A 19,962-nucleotide genomic window follows, 5' to 3' on the forward strand; every position below is an offset into this window, starting at 1 on the left:
AGGGCGCGGTCGAGAGCGCTGGCACGCGCGCTATTTCGGCAGACATCCCACAGCGAACGGCTCGTATACCTTCTACGCGCTGTGAGCGCTGTGATCTCACTGCTTCGCGCTCGGACCACTGATAAACAAACTGACCGAAAACCACTTCTCTCCCGGGAGCGGCCGTATTGCCATACACCCGCGTTTTGTAGAGTTAAGTGAGATCGGAGCAAAAAGAGTTAGCTGCTAGCCCTCGTTCATGTAACATTACGGCGTGTACTTATCGCATTCACTGCGATAAGTACACGCCGTGCGTGTACGTACAAGAGGTGCGTACAACCCGTGGTCGTTTTGTGTTGCAGATTACGCGACAATCGGCGAACTTTATAAGGAGGTCTACTACTACCAAATCGTGGACACGGATCATAACACATGGGCGATTGAGCACACCTGTGGATATCGTAAGTACAGCTTCAAGGATCAACAAACAAACTTTCACGATCGGCTAAGTACAATCAGCTCTCAATCCTTAGAGGGGCCATGGCACCCAATTTCCAATCATAATCTGTGTTATGCGGGTTAATCCTTCATCATCATCATCATCATCATCATCATTTGTTAACCCTTAAGGACCCTAAACAGGGCATTACATTGTGCGTTCACAAGCAATCTGACGAGATTTTAGCGCATTTTTTTGGGTACCTAATTTATAATCGAATACACTTACAAAGACTCGAGCGGCCTGAGAGTCGGGCAACAATGACGCACTCGTGAGTCTTGGTGTAACAAGCTGCTTGCTGTGCAAGCGTCTGCATTCCGGTGAACGATTTTGTTGCGTGCTCATCTGCGTGTGTAATCGATCCATTTTAGCTTTCTTCAGCTTGGCATTGAAACTGAACGATTAGCAGCGGCTGAAACTTTGGTAGAAGATGACGGCTCCGCTGCATGCAACAAATGATGTCACACACGTCAAGGCAAAATGGCGGTAGCCGGCAGTGGGCGGGGCTTATAGCCGTCGACTTCTGGGGCTTATTTTGTACTGAAATATTCTTTTACATTCCACTTTTCACATATGTAAAGGCAGAATAGACCCTCTACTTCTATATTTTGCTGTTCGCTGAGGACAACAAATTGTTGGGTGACACTGTCCTGGCCCCTTTAGAGGGGAACTCCGGCGCATTTTTTACAGTGTTAAGATATTGCCGTTTTTTTTAAGGGGGGTGACAGTCCTATAACTGCTATGATAGTTCAATTTGCTTAGAGGGTTGTCAATACTTTTGAATGGCCGAAAAACGATGCGTCGAAACCGAAACAAAAGCTGATTCGTTGTGTACAGTGACGTAACGTAATATATTAATAATTGCTGGGGTTTTATGTCCACAAACCGCGGTTTGATAATGAGGGACACCGTAGGGATTGGCTCCGGAAATTTCGACCACCTGGGTTCGTTTAACGTGTTCGTTTAAGTACACGGGCATCCGGCATTTCACTTCGATCTAAATGCGGTCATGGCGGCCGGGTTCGATCCCGCGACCTTCGTGTCAGCAGCCGTGCACCATAACCGCTAGACCACCGTGGCGGGTGGCGTCCCATAACACCCCACCGCAGTGTAAACATACACGAAAGCATTTTTACGGGTAGACGAGTTGACGCGCCGAACAACACAAATCCCCTTCTTCCGAAGAGCGCTGTTTGAGGCAAACGCGTGGTAACAGATACTCCTGGTCTTCATTTTAAGACGAAAGTGTTTTATGCCGGCGTCCACCATGATTTTCATGACGTATTTCCGTCACGGAAATACGTCAGCAAAATGAACGCCATCAAATGGCAGAGAAAAAAACTATAAGAAAAAGTCTGTCGACAGGAGTCGAACCCACGACCTCTCGGTCCGGGCAAAGAAGTGGGCAACTTCAATACGGGCAACTGAAGTGCTCCGCACTTGATATCATCATCAAGGCGCTCGAAGAACAAGAAGAAGAAGGCTTCTTCTTGGCGCGAGCGCGCGCTCAATATGCTACAGATGGCACGCTATACGTGGTTTTGCCAGCGTTACGCCAAGCTACATGAGACGACGACAGCCTACAGCAGCATACGACAGCCCGGGCCCTCAAAGTTATCCGCACTTAAAACTAGCAAATGCGTAATGTCCTCCGAGATTGTTCGGAAGCGCTCATCGCCACTCCCTAAGCCTACGGCGTCAATTATTTGAGCAAGACGGCATCTTGGGCCATTTGGTTGGAATTCATCTTGAACTTGGTTACAGGGCAACGCTAGACAAGGACAAAAGGAAGTAGACGAACAACACGGCGCTGACACTTAACTGACGTTTTATTGAAGAATTGGGAAACATATATATGTACCAAGTGCATAACCATTGACACGCACACGACACAAAGAAACATCGAAGCAGCATTGTCAAAATTATAGATAATCAATATTGGTACAGGTAACTAAACTTCTCATGAAGGAGTTTACCGTCATCTTTCACCACCGTCATTTCTAAACATGCGAACCAATTCACAAGAGAAATCGCTCAGGCCTATAATATAACCATTAGAGACAAGACTTGTATCAGTGAACCGCCAGTCGCTCTTCCATGCCGAAATCCTAGCACGTGGCGTCACGGATTTCAAAGTGTATTTTTCGTATTTTGCCGACATTGGCTGAACGAAATTTTCTGAAACTTGGAATGTTAAGTCTATGGCTCCTTCAGGGAGCAATGGGTTTCATTTTTACTGATTAGGAACTACGTAGGACCTAGTAAACGTCGTCAAAAGTTTATGACGTCATGACGTTTGGTGGGCGAGTTTCAAGGCGACGTCGCCACCTGCAATTTTTACGCGTTTTCTCGCTTACCAAGCGTCTTCTTGGGGCAAGCGTGGTGATTTTGCAATTGTGAAAGAGTAGTTAACTAACGTGAGAAAGATCGTTTTTCTCTTTTGCGGTCGTTCATATTGTCCACCAAAGGTTGTTTCTTTTTAGAGATGCGACAGTAGCGCCAGAACACACAGCCTAGCGAGCAGAAGCAGCAAAATCAGTCCCGGCAGTGCATTTGTTTTTCGGCAAGGGGGGGGGGGGGGTCCACGCAAATTTGCAACTGCCCAGAGGGGATTATAGCGGCATCCAGGCAGCCTTCGCTGGAAAACTGCATAACAGGGAGATGCTTGAGTGCGTCTGTGTGTTCTGCGAACGTCTAATTTTCTTGGTATTCCTGGTGGCCGATGCCGGTGATACTGAGGCGGCAAGTCGCGTCCACTGGTCAGTGACGGGTGCGCATGCCGGCCAACTTTTCCCGCTGACTTGATATTGTCTTTAATCTTGGATTGATCTCTTACAGAGGGAAGTAGATTCGTGCTTTTGCTGTCCGAGAAGATGCAAGACGTTCCGAAAGCGGTAATGTGGCAAGTCCGGCGATCACTGCGGAAAGCGGGAGTCAAAGACAGCTATCCTTGGTATGGAAGTGGTTGCCTCAGCGGAAAGGGCAGTGACGATTATATCAATAACCTTTCACTTGTACGAGGGCATTGAATAAAGGACGACGCTTCTATGAACTGCGAGGATGTCTCTTTAGTTAGTAATAAGTGTTGGGGTTTTACGTAGCAAAACCACGATGACATTATGAGGGACGCCGTAGTGAAGGGCTCCGGAAATTTTGACCATCTGGTGTTCTTTAACCTGCATCTAAATCTAAGTACATGGGTTTCAAGCATTTCGCTTCCATCGAAATGCGGCTGCCGCGGCTGGAATTCGATCCCGCGACTTTCGGGTAGGCAGTCGAGCGCCATAACCACTAGACCACTGTGGCGGGTGCCTTTAGTTAGTGAGCAGTCTGCGATTGTGTCACTTGTAGGTAATAAGGGAGTGAATGAATTAGTGAGTCACTGGAATGTTCAGTGAGTGAGTGAGTGAGTGAGTGAGTGAGTGAGTGAGTGAGTGAGTGAGTGAGTGAGTGAGTGAGTGAGTGAGTGAGTGAGTGAGTGAGTGAGTGAGTGAGTGAGTGAGTGAGTGAGTGAGTGAGTGAGTGAGTGAGTGAGTGAGTGAGTGAGTGAGTGAGTGAGTGAGTTGGTTTGACGGTCGGCGGTCGGTCGGGCCAGCCAGCTAGCCAGCCAGCCAGCCAGCCAGCCATTCGGTCGGTCGGTCGGTCAGTCAGTCAGTCAGTCAGTCAGTCAGTCAGTCAGTCAGTCAGTCAGTCAGTCAGTCAGTCAGTCAGTCAGTCAGTCAGTCAGTCAGTCAGTCAGTCAGTCAGTCAGTGAGCATTAGGCTCAGTTAGGTTGGTTGGTAAACGATGGGTCAGTAAGAAATCTGAGCGTACAAGAAACACAATCTAGAACAATGAGGGTATGCAACACGTGCGCTGCGTGTTGAGTCCCTCCTTTTTCGTCCTTACGTTGCTTGTGCGCTAAAATTTCTCACCACATGTTACCAACAAGGCCGAACTCCTACCCTTGTCGGTAATCGTGTCAGTGAGTATAACGAACGGGTGACAGGGTTAATGACTCAGTTGCTGAGTGAGCAATTGGGTGTGATTGAGCTGGTCAATGAGTGAGTGAGTTTTAAATGTAGAGCTGCTTAAGCTCGAGGTTAGGCGGCGCAGAGTGAACAAAAAACTGTCATCGTCATGATAGGCCTCTACCTTCTAGCGTTGCTCGGCCAGCGCGAGCTCTCTTCATCCTCTTCTTCATCTTCTTAAATCCCTGCTAATTAAGGTCGTGCTAATCAAGACCATGTAAATTAAGACATTGCTCATTAAGGCATGTTAATCGAAGCATTGCTAAATAAGGCCTTAATAATTAATCCCGTGCAAATGAAGAACTTGCTAGGTAAGTCCACGCAAATTAAGAACTTGCTAATTAAGACCAAGGCAATTAATAACATCCTAATTAATCATTCGCTTCACGTAGCCACGACGACACTTCACCAAGCAATATCATTCTACGATAGACATAGCCAAACCTAGCAACGACTTAGTCGACCTGATAGAAGCCAACAGAAGCTAGGTCGGCCACATGTTCCGCTGTTAGTCCCGCTTTGCACCCCGAGTGCAAGTTGCCCACTTTTTTTAGTAAGCCAGTGGGTGAGTGGCTATATGACTGAGTAATTGCGTAATGCATAGGCGAACTAGAAGAACGAATTTGCAAACGAAATAATGATGGCGTTGCTGAGTGAATAGCTCAGTGATTGAACCGGGCAGTAAGCGAATGAGCGAGTGTACGAGCGAGCCAATGAATGAGTGGTTTGTGAGCTCTGAAGCCGAGCGCCGACCAGTCAAGGTTCTGCGCCTTGGAGGAAGTCAGAGAACGACCGCCAGAGCAACGTGAATAGCCGCCGGTGTTGTGGAGCTCGCTGTACGACCCCACTCGTACATACCGAGCAAGGCCTCAGAGCTACCCCACTGTCTGATTAACATCTCTACCCATGTCGATTTCTGGTGTTAGTGGTATTCAAGCTCTGTATACTTTCCGCATACTCCACAATTTGAGACCCTTATCAGGCCTACCTGATGCAAATAATTAATAACCCTCAAAATCAGGCTGCACGATTCGTTCCAATAATTACAATCATTTCCAAAGTGTCACTGAGCCTTGCTGGGCTGGTAAACGTCGACCAGAAGTCGAAATTTGGTTGTGGTGCTGCAGTTGTGCCCGAGCCAACAACGAACACGTAGCCGGAGTTGCACTTATTTACACGAAATTACACTTGTTTGATGATCGAAACGCGGCCCTCTCTCGCTTCGCTGTTTCCTTCGCTACGCTCCATTCTTAGGTTCGTCTCTGCTCCTCGCAGAGTGCTCCTGCTCGCCGTGCGAGGAGGAAGAGCACAGAGCACGCGTATATCTTCTGCAGACAAACAGGTTCTTGTTAGTGCTGACATGACGAGATGCGGGTGCTGACGTCACGGCCAACGCAGGGGAAACCGAAATGCCCGGAGACGAGCACGGGATTTTTTTTTTTCTATCTTGTGGTGCGCCCGCGGCTAGTAGCGCTGCGGCCTTTGGCATTGTTGGTCGTGATGGCCTTCTGAACTCGATGCGCGTATGTACATGAAATGTCAAAAAAAAAAAATACTGGAGGTGGTTTAAGGGCCCTCTTATATAAACAAACAGGCATTGACAGCCGCACCTGCCTGTCAGAACAATCCTATGTCTCGACTCAGACGACCACTTAAAGAGGATGCGCGAATACAGTTACAACACAAATAGCTTTTCGAAATCGTTCTCCCCACATGCTGTACGGGACTAGAACTTCTTACCGGAACAGTACCCTTCTGTATCTGATAATTGTGATTTTAATTCCCAAATGTGTTTGTGGTAACGTATTACTGCCCTAGCTTTGTTTGAGCTTTCTGATATCTTTGAGAATGTTAACCATATGTCTGTGTCACCTTCTTTACCTTAACCCTTTCGGCCCTGGCGGTGTCAATTGGCACCACCACATAACATTTCCCCTGGCACCTCGGAAATGAAACCAAAACTGGTCATTCTTGGAGGAATAATTCTTCAATGATCCCCACTGCGACTGACACCAAAATTGCGGCATGTTTGCGTAGCTGGGAGCCGCAAAGAAGAAGAAGCTTGACCGAAGTAATGGGTAATTTCCTATCAAATTTGTAATGTTTCTATTCTGTGACCTCCCTTCTAAAGTACTATAATATTTTACAAAGCTACTCAATTCTTGGCCAATCCCTCCACAGTGGGTGTGAGCCACAGTTGAAGGTGAACAAGAAAAAGGCCATGGGTGACGCCAAGATGGGTCAGCTGAGGCGGGTAAGCGCCATATTCGGAACGACGTGCCGAATATGTTTCAAGGAGTATCCCACTGCCAAATAAGTCTTTGCTTCAGATTTTGTGTACTCTACCAAATAGCAGGAATAAAGACGCCATTTTTCTCATTTCACAACCACTGAGCCCTGATGACCTAATTTGACGTCATGTCTGTATATTCATTAATACTTGCACCAGAGGCTCAATTTCTCGTTTGTGGTCTTCTGAACTCCTAACTATATTAGGAAAACACGCACAAAAAAGGTGTCCAACCAAAATAAAAATCCAGGGCTGAAAGAGTTAATGTTAGCCTTGTTTTATGCACCTTGTCGCTTATTACTGTAAAAATGTAAAACGTGGGGCTCAAACTGCCTCGATCCTTTGCGATTATGCCTTTGAGGCGACGCAGGTATTCTGTAAATAAACAAATAAATACACGGCAGACGCTTCGCCCAAACAGGCCATCGCTGAGGTGCCCCTTACCATGGTAAGCGATGTCGAGTCCTTGCCACGGGGTGCCGGTGCCGCGCTCCGTAGTCTTCTAACATTACACAGTAGCCACACAAGTGCGCATAGGAATCACAACGGGAGAGACCGATCGTGTTTCATCACGAGCGGTCAAGGACACGACGCCGCTGACGTAGCTTCTTTCCCCCGTGCCATCCCTCCCTGTGTAGCTTGGCGCGCTGATCGGGAAGAGAAAAAGAGCTTAAAGCGTGCGAAGATGAAGAAGAAGAAATACCTTTATTGGCCCTAGAGTCATCTATGAGTGTAAGTAGCCGGCCAGGCCACTGGTGCCTGTCAGCCACCTACCCGGCTCTACCTGCGACAAATCCCTTTAACTCCGCTAGTTCTCGATGTATCCGAAAATTTTTAGATGCGAAGCAGCTCTTTGACTAGCCTATGTAACGCTCTCCCTCCGTCCGCACAAACGCGAGGCAACGCGCTTCCCTCGGCGCAGGTGTTGGAGCGGTGCCAAGTAGGTCACGCCGCAGCTGGGCGTTAACGTCACGCTCCCCTCGCACGCTTCTCTCGCAGGTGCGCGCGTACGTCACTCTCTCCCTCACCCGCCGGAGCGCCCGCAGCTGCCGGCTCCAACGCCCGCTCGCCTCCCGCGTCTGCGTTTCAAACAAACGTTTACACCAGTAAAGGCTACACCGAGTTTCGCTTCAAACGAAGCTTCCAGCGCTCACCACAGCACCCGCGTTAACGCCGTTCAACCCGTGACGCCACCCGTGCGCAACGCTGCTGCTTCGCATCCCATCAGGGTTCCCTTTGGGGAGATGGTCCAATTTTTTGCTGCAATCGGTTCGTGAGGCAACAAATTTGCGCAGAAACTGAGGCCATTTTATGATTACTTGGAAAAATGGTTCAAGACCCCTTTAAGTTGTCTGTCTCTCCCACACACCCCTGCCATAATGCAGTGGTTCGCATCACTTTGACCCGCTCCTAAAATTACGCGTTGTTTGATGTAATGACACTTTCTTTTGCATTTCTAAAGTAACAAATTATTTCCTCTTTGATTCCTTCACAATATCGGTACTAGCTGTTGCCTTGTTGAAAAGGCGCAAGGACCTCGTTGCATAAACGTAAACGTGACTTAACAAGTACATACTGAAACAAATGCCTGCCAGCTTGCAAAACTTTTCATCTAGATGTAGATACCTGTTGTAGCTTTTTTTTTCGTATTGGCGAGCCAGATCTAAAGCCCTACTTTATAAAGCTAAAAATCAGACTTAAGAATGATCGTTTGTCGACACGGATTCCATGTCCAATAGACCAGCCTTCACAGCGGTAATTCTGAACGGCAAAGGTGAAGTCCTGCTCGGCTTCCACATACACCACAGAATCAGAAATTGCTGAGCAAATAGCCATATGGCATTGGCACTTTTAGACCCAAATAGATCCAGGATCCATGGCGATTCTCGGGCAGCCGCCCGAGCGTTTGCCAAAGGAATCATCTCTAGAGAAGCCCGGGCTATTCTCGACAGAAAGGTCGTCAAACCCCACACGATCATCGGGTTTCCTGCTCATATGGGAGAAATCAACAGTGCTTCAGCGAACCTCACTGAATCTTCCCGCAGTACTGCACGAGGACTTTCCAACCGGGCAGCCACAAGGCAAGATTATGCTGAGGTTCCAGACTGCAGGGACCACCTCATCTCTCGCAACGAACTAACCAAACACTTCTACGTAGGACGCTGGGTCTCCCCCTCTCCGCGCAGTAAACGAAATAGAACTCAGGCCATTACGCCAAGGCTCTTACAAACGAGAACCGATCCGAACCCTCTATTAATCAACAAGATGTATCCGGAGTTCTCTACTCCTACAACATGCGATAAATGCAACGACGCCATAGACCTCAGTCATATGCCCTGGCGTTGCTCCGCGTTGAGCAGCGACAAGAACAACGCGGAAGAGCAGTGGGACGCAGCTCTACGCAGTCTCGCATTAGAAGAACAGCTATGGCCAGTCCAACGGGCTCGCGAAGCGGCCGGAAGGCTATGCCTTTCAGTCCCAACGTCGGAGCGGCCCGCTTCGGGCTAGGAAACTAGCGCGACCTAATGGACAACAATAAAGTTTTTCCATCCATCTATCTATCCAGTGGCAACCCAGTTTGCTCGTCCATCTTCCGTAGTGGGGAGTGTTCCAGGGGTGTTATATACATTGTAAAATTGCGCCATGCTGTCTAATTCCACCATTGGCCGACTCTGATTGGCCCAGAGGGCTGCCACGGCTTCTCTGATTGGCTTAAAATGCAGCCATTATGATTTTTGACAATATGGCGTAATTTGACAGTTTCAGAATAACACCCCATAAAGATATTCGTCCTCCTCATCGGCATCATTCGCGTTGTTGACAACACTGCGAGAAGTGCCAAAATAAACTTAACGTTATTGCCATTTCTCATTTGTCATTTCCATTTTCTTCTATCAACATACTTTTCGACCCATTTTGAGTGTTATTTTTGGGGTATTGATGGTCTTGGGCCTAGTCGCTCAGTTTGCGGCCACCACTTACAAGAGCTGTGGCCGCCATTCTCATCGTCAGAGCAATTGCGAGCCAGCGTGTTGGCTGGAAACGTCTCGAATCAACCCCCGCCAATCAAGTAGCCGCGACTGTTCTCTGCCGGTTAGTGACCCTCTTCTATATTTTCTCTCGAAAGGAGGAGAACATTCACACTGGCAGCTGATAACTGTGTGTTATCTTCATCTGTAGTAAAGGCTCGAGACCTACTTGAAAAGACGGTAGTGTATTCTAGACAGTAGATATATCAGAACTGTTACAGGGCAACACAGCTTCGGTTAGGCTACACAGGCTAGCACATAGCTACAACCTGCTCGTCTGTCCTACCCGCTATATACGGTGGTCTAGTGGTTATGGCGCTCCACCGCTAATCGGAAGATGGCGGGATAGAATCCCGGCCGCGGCGGCAGCATTTTCGATAGAGTCCAAAATGCTTGAGACCCGTGTACTTAGATTTAGGTGCACGTTAATAACACCAGGTGGTCAAAATTATCGGAGCCCTCCACTACGGCGTCCGTAATAAGTAAAACCTCGGTGATACGATCACGGCTCGTACGAAATTCGGGGTGATACGAATTTTTCTGTGGTCCCGGCCAAGGCCCATTAGCCTGCACTGTATTGGAGTACGGTTGTTGCGAACCGACTTGCACCCCGCGACGTTTGATGCGAACGTACGCTAGCGCACAGGTAAGAACAGGTGCTGCCCGCGCTATCGCGGAGACCCGGCAGTCACGCGCGGGCGCGGGCATGCGCGCTGCGTGACCATCCACGGTGCGTCGTTGCCTTCGAGATAGTGCGCGCGAATATTGAAGGCCTTTAGTCGCCTTCGCGTTTAGATTACAGATGAAGTTGACGCCGTGTTTTTTTTTTCCCCGACGCGTTGACGCGTGCTCCTGTGCTTGAGGCAGCAGCGACTTTGTACTGTGTTAACACGTGCCTGCCACGTAGATGCAAGCCATGTCCCCGCAATCAGACGTTCTATGAAACAAGACTGAAACTTGGGCTGCGGGTCCGTCATGAAGTCCTCTTAAAGGTGGACGAAGGCCCCAGGGGACGAAGCGGACGGTCTTGGCGAAGAAGCTTGGTCTCTATCTATCGTGTGCAAAGCGCTTCTTAAGTCACTTTCGCCGCAGTTCTCTCCTGTCATGCAGAAAAGAGTAGTAGGATTAGGAAAGGACTACTAGTGGTCACGGGGCACAACACATCTGGTTCATTAATTACACACGCGCGCATGCACCGTACATTTACGATTAGAAGTATGATCGTTGACGTCTAAAACTTTACTGGCAATCATTCAGGGCTGTTCATGACGTCGCTGGGGTCCTGAGAAACACTGAATGAGAACGTATGCCAACTTCCTTTTGTCGCATACTAATTTTCTGTGTTTTTGGTGATACGAATTTCGGATGACACGAATATTTTTGGTAACCCCGCGAGATTCGTATCACCGAGGTTTTACTGTAATCATATCGTGGTTTTGGGAGATTAAACCCCAACAATTATTATTATTGCACCTCTGTCCCACTTTAATCCAGCCGTCCACTGCATGTCTACATGTGGGAGGAGCAACCTTGATAAATGTGCCGCGATGTGCTGGGCTCTTGAGCATGCCCTGTGGTTCACCATGCTATGCAGTCGTAACCCACGCATTGACTTGGCAAAACAGAAAGAGATTCAGTAGTTGATAAATAAACTGGGCAGTTATTTCCTGGCCAAGCGACGTTTGAAGAGTGGCCGTAGTTTTCTCAATTGCCTTTTAAATCAGCAACGATATTATTAGGGCAATATGCCGCGAATACTTAGACGAAAAAAATGTCAACGAAGAGGATGCCCAAAAGCGCAACAATGTGCGACTGCATGAAAAAAAAGGGGGGTTGATCGGACTAGCTTGTATTGTCATTGATAACTTCCGATCCACAGATATGTGTCAGCTCATCGTTTATAAGCTGACTCTGTCGCTTCCCTATTTCCTTCACGACCAGCAGCCTCTACAGCCAAGTGCAAGCGTGTGACATGACCTCAGAAACGAGAGGAGAAAAGGAGCCGACCTCGACGCCAGTGTCGAACAAGTCCTCGACTCGGGCCGGGACATTCTTGGGTGAATATGTGTCGGCCTCCAGCTCAACAGGTTGTCCTCCAAGGGAACGCCCTCGAGGGCTGGAAGTAGCCCACGGCGAATCAACAGACTACGTCACCAGGGAAAACCTTGTGTACAAGTTTTCGACGCTCAGCATAAACGAGTCAACCGGAGAGGACGACGGCACCGAACTTGAAACTGAGTCCCCACGGTTGGAACAGGGAGAACGGGAGACGTCGCCACCAGCCTCGGGCTTGCAGCCACGCGGGGCGGTCGGTTCTCCACCTGTAAGTAATACCTTGTGGCGGGGCCTTAAAAGCGTCTATGCGTCTTAGTACGTGTAGGTATCTACACAATGCTCAGCTTTGCGACAACGCTAAAGAAAGGCGACGCGAGACAATGCTATAAACTGAAGATCGGCCGTGCAATTCTTCAACTGACCCAAGCGAAACAGGTGAAATTAACCCAAATTGATTGAGCCAATTACACCAACCAGAACTAAACATACCGAGCCAAACTCGGCTCAAATGAAGCCAGAATTACTGCGCCACACCTATTTAAGCACCACTAAACAAACAACACCAATGCAAACGAAGGTTTCGATTGGCCGAAGATTATTTAAACCAAACCAAATTAATGAAGCAAGTTTCAACATGGAAACGGCCCAAGGCATAGATTCAAGCCAGGTTGACAGTGTAATTTGAGATAAACTTCATCATCATCATCGTCATCATCATCATCGTCATCATATGTTGTTTCCTTAAAGGCTCTTTCGAGTTCTACGTAAGGGGGGAACAAGGTTAAAGAGTTGCCGTACTACATCAGTCATGCAAGTTAAAAAAATGCAGTAAAGAATTCGTCTAACATTGATTGAAGGGACATTAGTTAACATCAATTATGTGAGAGTAGCAAAAGCGATTCAATAGCATTGATGCTGCGTTTGAAACTCAAATGAACCAATACATATAAAAAACAGCAATAATGAATGGTAAATCAGGCAAATAATTTCATGCTAATATACCTGTTAATGTAGCTTTCGTAAATGACGCTGCTTGCACTGGTAACACTTACCGTAAGCGTTTTTGCTGACTCAATCAACCGGAAAATACGCAAAACCAAAAGAAGAGCAGTGAATATCACAGTAGCGAGACGGCCTTTGGCAATGACAGGCTGTTATTATCGCTAAAGAAAGGTTATGCATCTGATTGGAAGTAAACTGAAAATTCTCAGAAACGTATGGTAGCATTGCCCTTGCCCAAACGGTACAAGCACAAAGAGATGTTTCGGAATTAGTGACGTCAGAGTAACTTACTGAAAATGTTCTCAGCGAACATCTCGATGCAAGCCATAAGTTGGTGTGTCCTGTTAGTGCATCCATGTCTGAACGTAGACTGTCCTGCAGGACCAGCGTTCTTCATACAGTATATAGCAGCCCATATACGCTACGACACCAACCATCGGATGTTCGCGAGTCTATAGTCTCGTGGATCGACGGTGGTAGGTGTGGGTTGATTGGCTCCTGTCGACCGACACCGCCGGAATGTGTGGGCCCATGTTGATCCAGCCAGCCCTCTGTGGGCACTTGGAGTGAGGCGAGGTTCGTGGGTGTGTCCGCAAAGCGGTGGTGGTACTAAGGGCATACGAAATGTGTCAAGGAAGGAAGGAAGAAATAGTAGAGAAGGAAAGGCAGGGAGGTTAACCGGTTTAGGAAAACCGATTTGCTATCCTACACATTGGAACAGGGTGGGGGAGATTTAAAGATGGAGAGGAAAGAGAGAGAGAGAGAAAGAAAGATAGCACATGACACAGCACACACAGACTCAAAGTACCTGGATCAGGCTGCTGCCTACCGTCAGCGTCTGCGTGCAGACGCTTGGCCTGAGGCGATCACACATCTGGTAGTTAAGAAGTACTGTACAAAAATAATTCAGGGCCCTTATACTATGTGAAAATAGAAGATCAGCTAAGCTTTTCTTTTTGTTTAATCATATCTAAAATTTTCTCTCTTGGCGTAGCCAATTCCCTAGCAACGTCGTCATCTAAAGAGGGGCGCCAATTCTGTCCCATACCTGTACTCAGTCTGACTTTTCCTGCCATTTTTTAATGCGCAGGTTTGTGGATACGCATATATTTTGACAATAACGACGACCAAGGACCTTTGGCGTTCAGAACTATGTTTACCTCCTACCTTTACCTCGGAAAGCCGCGGACCAATGGCAGGCCTTTGTGAGAAACACGTCATCACTTCGTTTTTTACTTTTGCATTCATTGCGGAGCTCGTTTTCTTTCGCATTCGAACAACGGAGGAGGGAGCTACATGGCTGAGCATCCTCGTTCAATACGGGAGGTACCAGGTTCGATTTCCAGTGCCGACCGGAAACCCACCGGTTTTTCCTAAGGGGTAGAGAAGTACACCGACCTGGCGCTCGGTTGCACATGGGTACTCATCTCGAAAGGTGGCCCCATAAGGATCTGCAAAGGCCCACTTGGTGCACCTTAACCCACCACAGCCTTGGTGAAATAGCCGAGCATCCGCCGCTGCTGTGGGAGGCAGAGCATTACTGCAGCCGGGTACCTATAGGTACAAGCGCACTTCCGGCCTGGTACTCGGCAGGACGAAGTACATAGTTGCGTGGGAGGGCACCCACACTGTGGGAAATAGGCGGCATGGGACCGCCTGACCTCTTTTAACACGAAAGTGTTTTATGCCGGGGTCCACCAAGACTTCAGTGACGTACTTCCGTCACGGAAATGACGTGGAAAAAATATACACAATCAGATGGCAAAGAAAAAAAGGTACCGTCAACGGGCATCGAACCCATGACCGCTCGGTCCGCAACAACAGATGCCGGGCACACTATCCACTGCGCCACGGTCACAGACTCTGGAGGCTTTACGAACGCGCCTTTTATATCTACCACTCTCCCGGTCGGCTGGGTGGTGTTGACCTGTGGGAGAGGTAAGGTAAAGTAATTCGTCACTGCTGTGGCCTCCGCGACTAGCACTTGCAACGCGTTACGCGTCCGTCCCATTCGGCGCGTTTTCAATAGAAGTTCAATTTTGTCAATGCCTTAACACACCGCGAGGTGGCGACCCTTGCCCAAGCGTCGTAAAAGCGTCGGCCTCGCTGAGCATCACGCTAATACAAACCAAAAATAGCTATGCGACGCGCGCCTGCCTCACCTGGCTGTAACACCGCGTTCTATGCTCACGCGCTCGCCCCGAGAAAAATCGCGGCCGGGCTACCGCGGCGGCAGGACGCGCTTTGCGTTTCCCTCTAGTCCGGCCGTGGTGTTCAATCACATTTTAACATTCCGCGGGATGGCGACCAAGTTCTGCGTCCAATATGTGACGCTCTTCTGTCTATCACACCTCGTTCTCTGATTACGCTTTCACCGTTAACTACTACAGCTACCACAAGGGTTTGTTTAATCATTTAACATGGACGTTAGTCGTCCGGATGGAGATGTGCCACCAATCATCAAAGTGGGTGCATACACGTTAAACGGCGCCATTAGCTGCCAGACATCAATATACATTGTGCGAACTCTCTTATATCAATGTACAGTAAGCATTCATTTATTTCTGTAAGGGCACGCTTTACTTTCGTGTTATTCCGATTCCTATGACGGAGGGATCAACCGTGTTTTTTTCGTTCTTTTTTTTCCTATGGGTGCGTTAACGACTGGGTGAGCACTCCCAAAATAAATGCCAGCCTAGTACATCGCGCGCAATGTTCCTGCAACGCCTTGCACAGTCTGCACCGAAAAGAGGGCTCGACGACATGACTTGCCGATCGCAGCTGCGAATGCTCGTATTGCCCAGAGCTACGTATGTCGCCTCTGCAGGACTCTGCAGGAGTTTCAGAGCCAAGAGACCGACTCTTTCTTCCGTTTGAATACCGCCGCCGGCCGCAAACTAAAGCCCCTCCATGCGTTTTCCGCAGTAGACGCGATGGAGGGGCTTTACCACAAACGATGCTTAGCGGTGCCGGCCTAAGGTCTGGTTTGTTGTTCTTCGTGGTCCAAACGCATCACAGGCACCCATCTGCTCGTCGTCGCCGCAGCTGGTCATTCTCTATCGTTCGTGCTATGGCAGGAGATCGCGGCAAATCCACACCCGCGCTCCTTGCTATTAACAACGATTCTCGCGAGGCATGAGCTGCTGTCAATGACACTAGATGTCGGATTCAGGGAGCCGAGAGAGATGACTGTTCGATCTTGGCGCCATCGTCCTATAAGGTATTTCAACCTGGACGTGTATTCTCGATTGGCGCCCTCGGGAAAACGCAGCATTACTCGCTCTACTTGGCGTGCGATTGAGCCTCACCTCATCTGGCATCTAGCTGTGTATTTCGGCCTGTCTAAACTTACGACGACATACATGCCGAGTACCCGCAATTCACGAATCGCTGAAATGATGAGCTGCTCGTTAACCACATGGTGATGCGCATCACGACCTCAACAGCGGGACACTTGTCACCCCCCGTTCATTGGAGGTTCACTCGGAAGAGGTTGTCCGCCATATATATATTGTAGAGAAGCATTGGACATTGTCATCGTGGAGCGCCTCAAGCCCTACCATGACCCGCTCATAGTGACCAGCTGTTAGGTCGCCGGGCCGCTCCCTTTTCGTACCCGGGGTGATTGTAGAGAAGCATTGGAACGCTGTAATGGGCCGTCCTCTCGAGCGCCTTCCAGTGGGTCACCCTCTTCGCCTCTTCTCGGAGAGCACGCCCCTCGTGCTCGTGCTCGTGAGAGTCTGCGAGTCTGCGCTCCGTCGTGACTGTCGTCTTTGTGCATCGCCGCCGTCAATCCCGCCGCCAATAAACGCCTTTACTATATATATATATATATATATATATATATATATATATATATATATATATATATATATATATATATATATATATATAAAAAGAGAGAGAGAGAACTTGCTCTCAATTTGACGTGATTTTTTTTATATTCGTAGAGATGTCTGAAATCAAGCAAGAATCTGCGCAAAGTGATTGTGCAGGCTGGGCCGCCCTATACCGTCACAACACAGCAGTGTTTAATAACATTTTGGAAATTTTACAGCCAAGTTTAAAAAGTACAACCACCTTTAACCTGTCCTTCATCTGATCATTCCACCTGCAATCTTCACAGTCTCAGTTTGGCGTTATAAATACGGTGAGTATGAAGAACCTGTTATGACTCAGTACCCTAAATTCTCACTTCTTAAACAAAACGTGTGGCTGACAAAGCAAGGTACTTCGCAGAAGTCTTCAGGATAAGCCGAGTGCCAATTTCTTTACTGTTATAGCCCTCTAATATAAAGTCGTTCTGAAGAAGATCAAGTTCAGTCGATTAATATTTATAGAAACCACGCTGAGGTGGTTCTGTATACTATAAGATTGTAAATGACTACGAATTTATATGCTAGGTGTCGTTCCTTGCCCTCCTACTTTTCCCAGCTTGGGAGGGGGGTGAACGGGAAAGCGGTAAACTGGCTCTTTACGGCTCCCCTCTGGCTACTCTAAGTAAATAGCCTATTGGTGTATTCGGGTGGGCGATTTTCAGCGCTCTAGAGCGCTCTGAAAAGTGGTCGCGCGATCGGTTGGCAAAATCCGAGCGCTCGAACTACCTTCGGGTGGTTCTTCCGGAGCGTCAGCCTCCGACTCGGAGCGCTCCCGACCGCTCTGACTTCGAAGTGAGAGCGTGGTGCGATCTGGCCGGGAGGGGCACTAGACGCCGCGTTTACCGGCAGGTGACAGGGTGACAGCACGAGCGCGCATTTCAGAAGGGGAGAGCATCGGACGCGTAATACTTCGTACACGTGTGTTGTATTGTGTTCGTGGCGTTTTTGAGCGCTTGTGTGGTGAGTTCACATGTACCAAGCCATAACTGCACCATGTCGAAACGGAGGCGGCTACTGAAGGCGGACGAAACGTAAATGGTGTTACAGCAGCTCGCAGACGAATGCATTCACATCGATGACGCCGAGCAACTTAATAGCGTATGGCAACGCATTACATGCGAGTACAAAGCTTAATCGTGTTGGCAAAAACAAGCGCTCTATGCCGAGCTCGCGTGCGATCGTGAACGGCGTAGGAGACGGCCGGCGTCCGCCATGCTAGGCCTACCTCTCGGAATCGTGACGGCGAGCTATTGCGATGTGCTTGTTGTTCGCGAAGGCGTAGTTGTAGTGATTATTTTTTTTATATAACGAAGCGTGGCTGTGCAAAGTTGTTTGTTTTGTGCTTTATTACGAAGATACGAAGTCCTCCAAGTGTGCATGCCGAGGCGCCCTATGTGGGCGGAGCCGCTGATTGCTCGTTCGCCCCGTGTGTGCTGAATCGCCGTACGCCGCACGCCGGATCGGAGGCAAAAACGTACCATCTGTCTCGTCCTTAAACCAGCAGCTCGGACGATGACGCCAGCTCGGATGGTTGACCGCATTTGTCGATGTTTACCCGGCGGCTTCCCGCGCTGGTTGTACGGTGGCGCTACAGGCGCGCTGCTCCTAGAGTCAACGTTTATAGAACCAGTTCTATAAACGTTGCCTAGAATCACTGGAAAATTTCAGAGTACCGCAAAGGTAGGCTGCACGCGGGCAACATTGAGCGGCGGCGGCCATTTCCCTTCCGGACCGTCCGGCGCGTTGGTAGCGTGTGTTGAGAAGTGACCGATCTTTTCGCCTCGATGCCGTGTTACGCTCGGCGTAACTGCAATATGTGTTTGACATTTTTGACCGCACAAAAAAGACGAGGACAGAGGGAGGTACGACGACACGGGCAGAGGGAGGTACGACGACACGGGAGGGAAGTACGACGACAGTAAGCACCAACTAGGCCAAACGCAAGTTCTTCTGATGCAATATGTGTGTGTGTGTGCGTTTCTTCAAAAGGATATCAGAAGTGATTTTCGAGTCATCGACAGTCAAGAATCGACTGCGCGGTAAGCGGTGTAGCTAATGAAACGTGCGGCGAATGTTGCCATGTGCTCGCGAACTCTCTTCGTGGCTTCATCGGTCTCTTTTCGTTTCACGGCCGGGTGTGTTCGCAAGGTCCGGAGCTGTAGACATAGTTGCATTAGCGTAATGACCGTGCGAGATGCCATTTACTTCGAGACTTGGTGAATGTTGACTGTTCGCGCTAGCTTTGCAGTCGGTGTTCAGGTTCAATTCATAGCGCATTCGAGAACATTATCGAACATCGAGAACATTCAGCATAGCGTCCTTCGACTGAACACTGACGCATGCCTTACTTGCGCACCATGCTTGCTGTTCAGCTGGGTGTTATCTGCAATAACAGTGGTGTGTGTACGGTAAGTGGAAGTTGTGCGTGAAGTATTTTTCTCGGTTCGGAACGCCAGCAGTCGAACGCATGGGTGAATCGGCGTGCGGCAGGTAAGGTGCATCTTATTTTGCGAATACGTTGTCATTTCCTAACAGATACGTAGAAAATAGGCCATCAAAAATGATTGACGTCACTACTCAGTTGTTTCATTTCCTATTTTTTGTCTCCTTAATATTCCCAACGTTGCAGAGCATTTGCAAATATTTTGCTGTGTTCCGACAAAGTTTTTTTTTTTTTTTGGGGGGGGGGGGGGGGGGGGGGGCGTTGCCAGCGCGGAAACGGCTGGGGTTCGGTTTCTGCACTGCTTTTAATTTCAACTTTTGTTTTCGTAATGCACTCTTGTTAAAACTTCCTCGGCGCAGTGCTTTATGTTATTTTGATCAAAAATAGCACATCCCGAAAATTTTTAACGCGCATGCTACTGCAACACAGTATGTATATAGATCTAGGGCTCGCATGAAATCGATTCTGTCAATGCCTGAGAGGATATGCCTCTTTTATTTTTTTTGCTGTGGCCATTTCTTACCTACTAAACAGTATTGTAAGAGTACGCTCGGCGCAATGCGGCATTAGCAACATTCTTTCTTGAAAAAAATAAAATACGCTTAATAACGCCTTATACCAAGTTTATCAACAGAGTTCCACGCTTCAGTTTTGCGCAGTGGCAAATGATCATGCGACAGTCTTCGATTTCGCTCTCGTGCGTGACACGCTTATAGCTCGAAATGCATGCACAATCTGTTCAACAGATCGAGATATAAACAGCCGAGCAAATAGAAA

General features: G+C 48.5%; 1 protein-coding gene across 1 annotated transcript in view; it reads left to right on the forward strand.

Annotated features, from left to right (window-relative positions):
- The window catches only part of LOC119402744 (uncharacterized), a 34,645-nt gene extending 31,138 nt beyond the window's left edge, over positions 1–3,507 (forward strand). The window contains exons 6-7 of the mRNA XM_049418238.1: positions 374–440; positions 3,317–3,507. Coding sequence (XP_049274195.1) covers positions 374–440; positions 3,317–3,507 — 258 coding nt within the window. The remainder of the gene's footprint in view (positions 1–373; positions 441–3,316) is intronic.
- Positions 3,508–19,962: the final 16,455 nt, after the last annotated feature.

Source organism: Rhipicephalus sanguineus, chromosome 8, assembly GCF_013339695.2.
Source record: "Rhipicephalus sanguineus isolate Rsan-2018 chromosome 8, BIME_Rsan_1.4, whole genome shotgun sequence".
In the NCBI taxonomy this organism is placed as follows: Eukaryota; Metazoa; Arthropoda; class Arachnida; order Ixodida; family Ixodidae; genus Rhipicephalus; species Rhipicephalus sanguineus.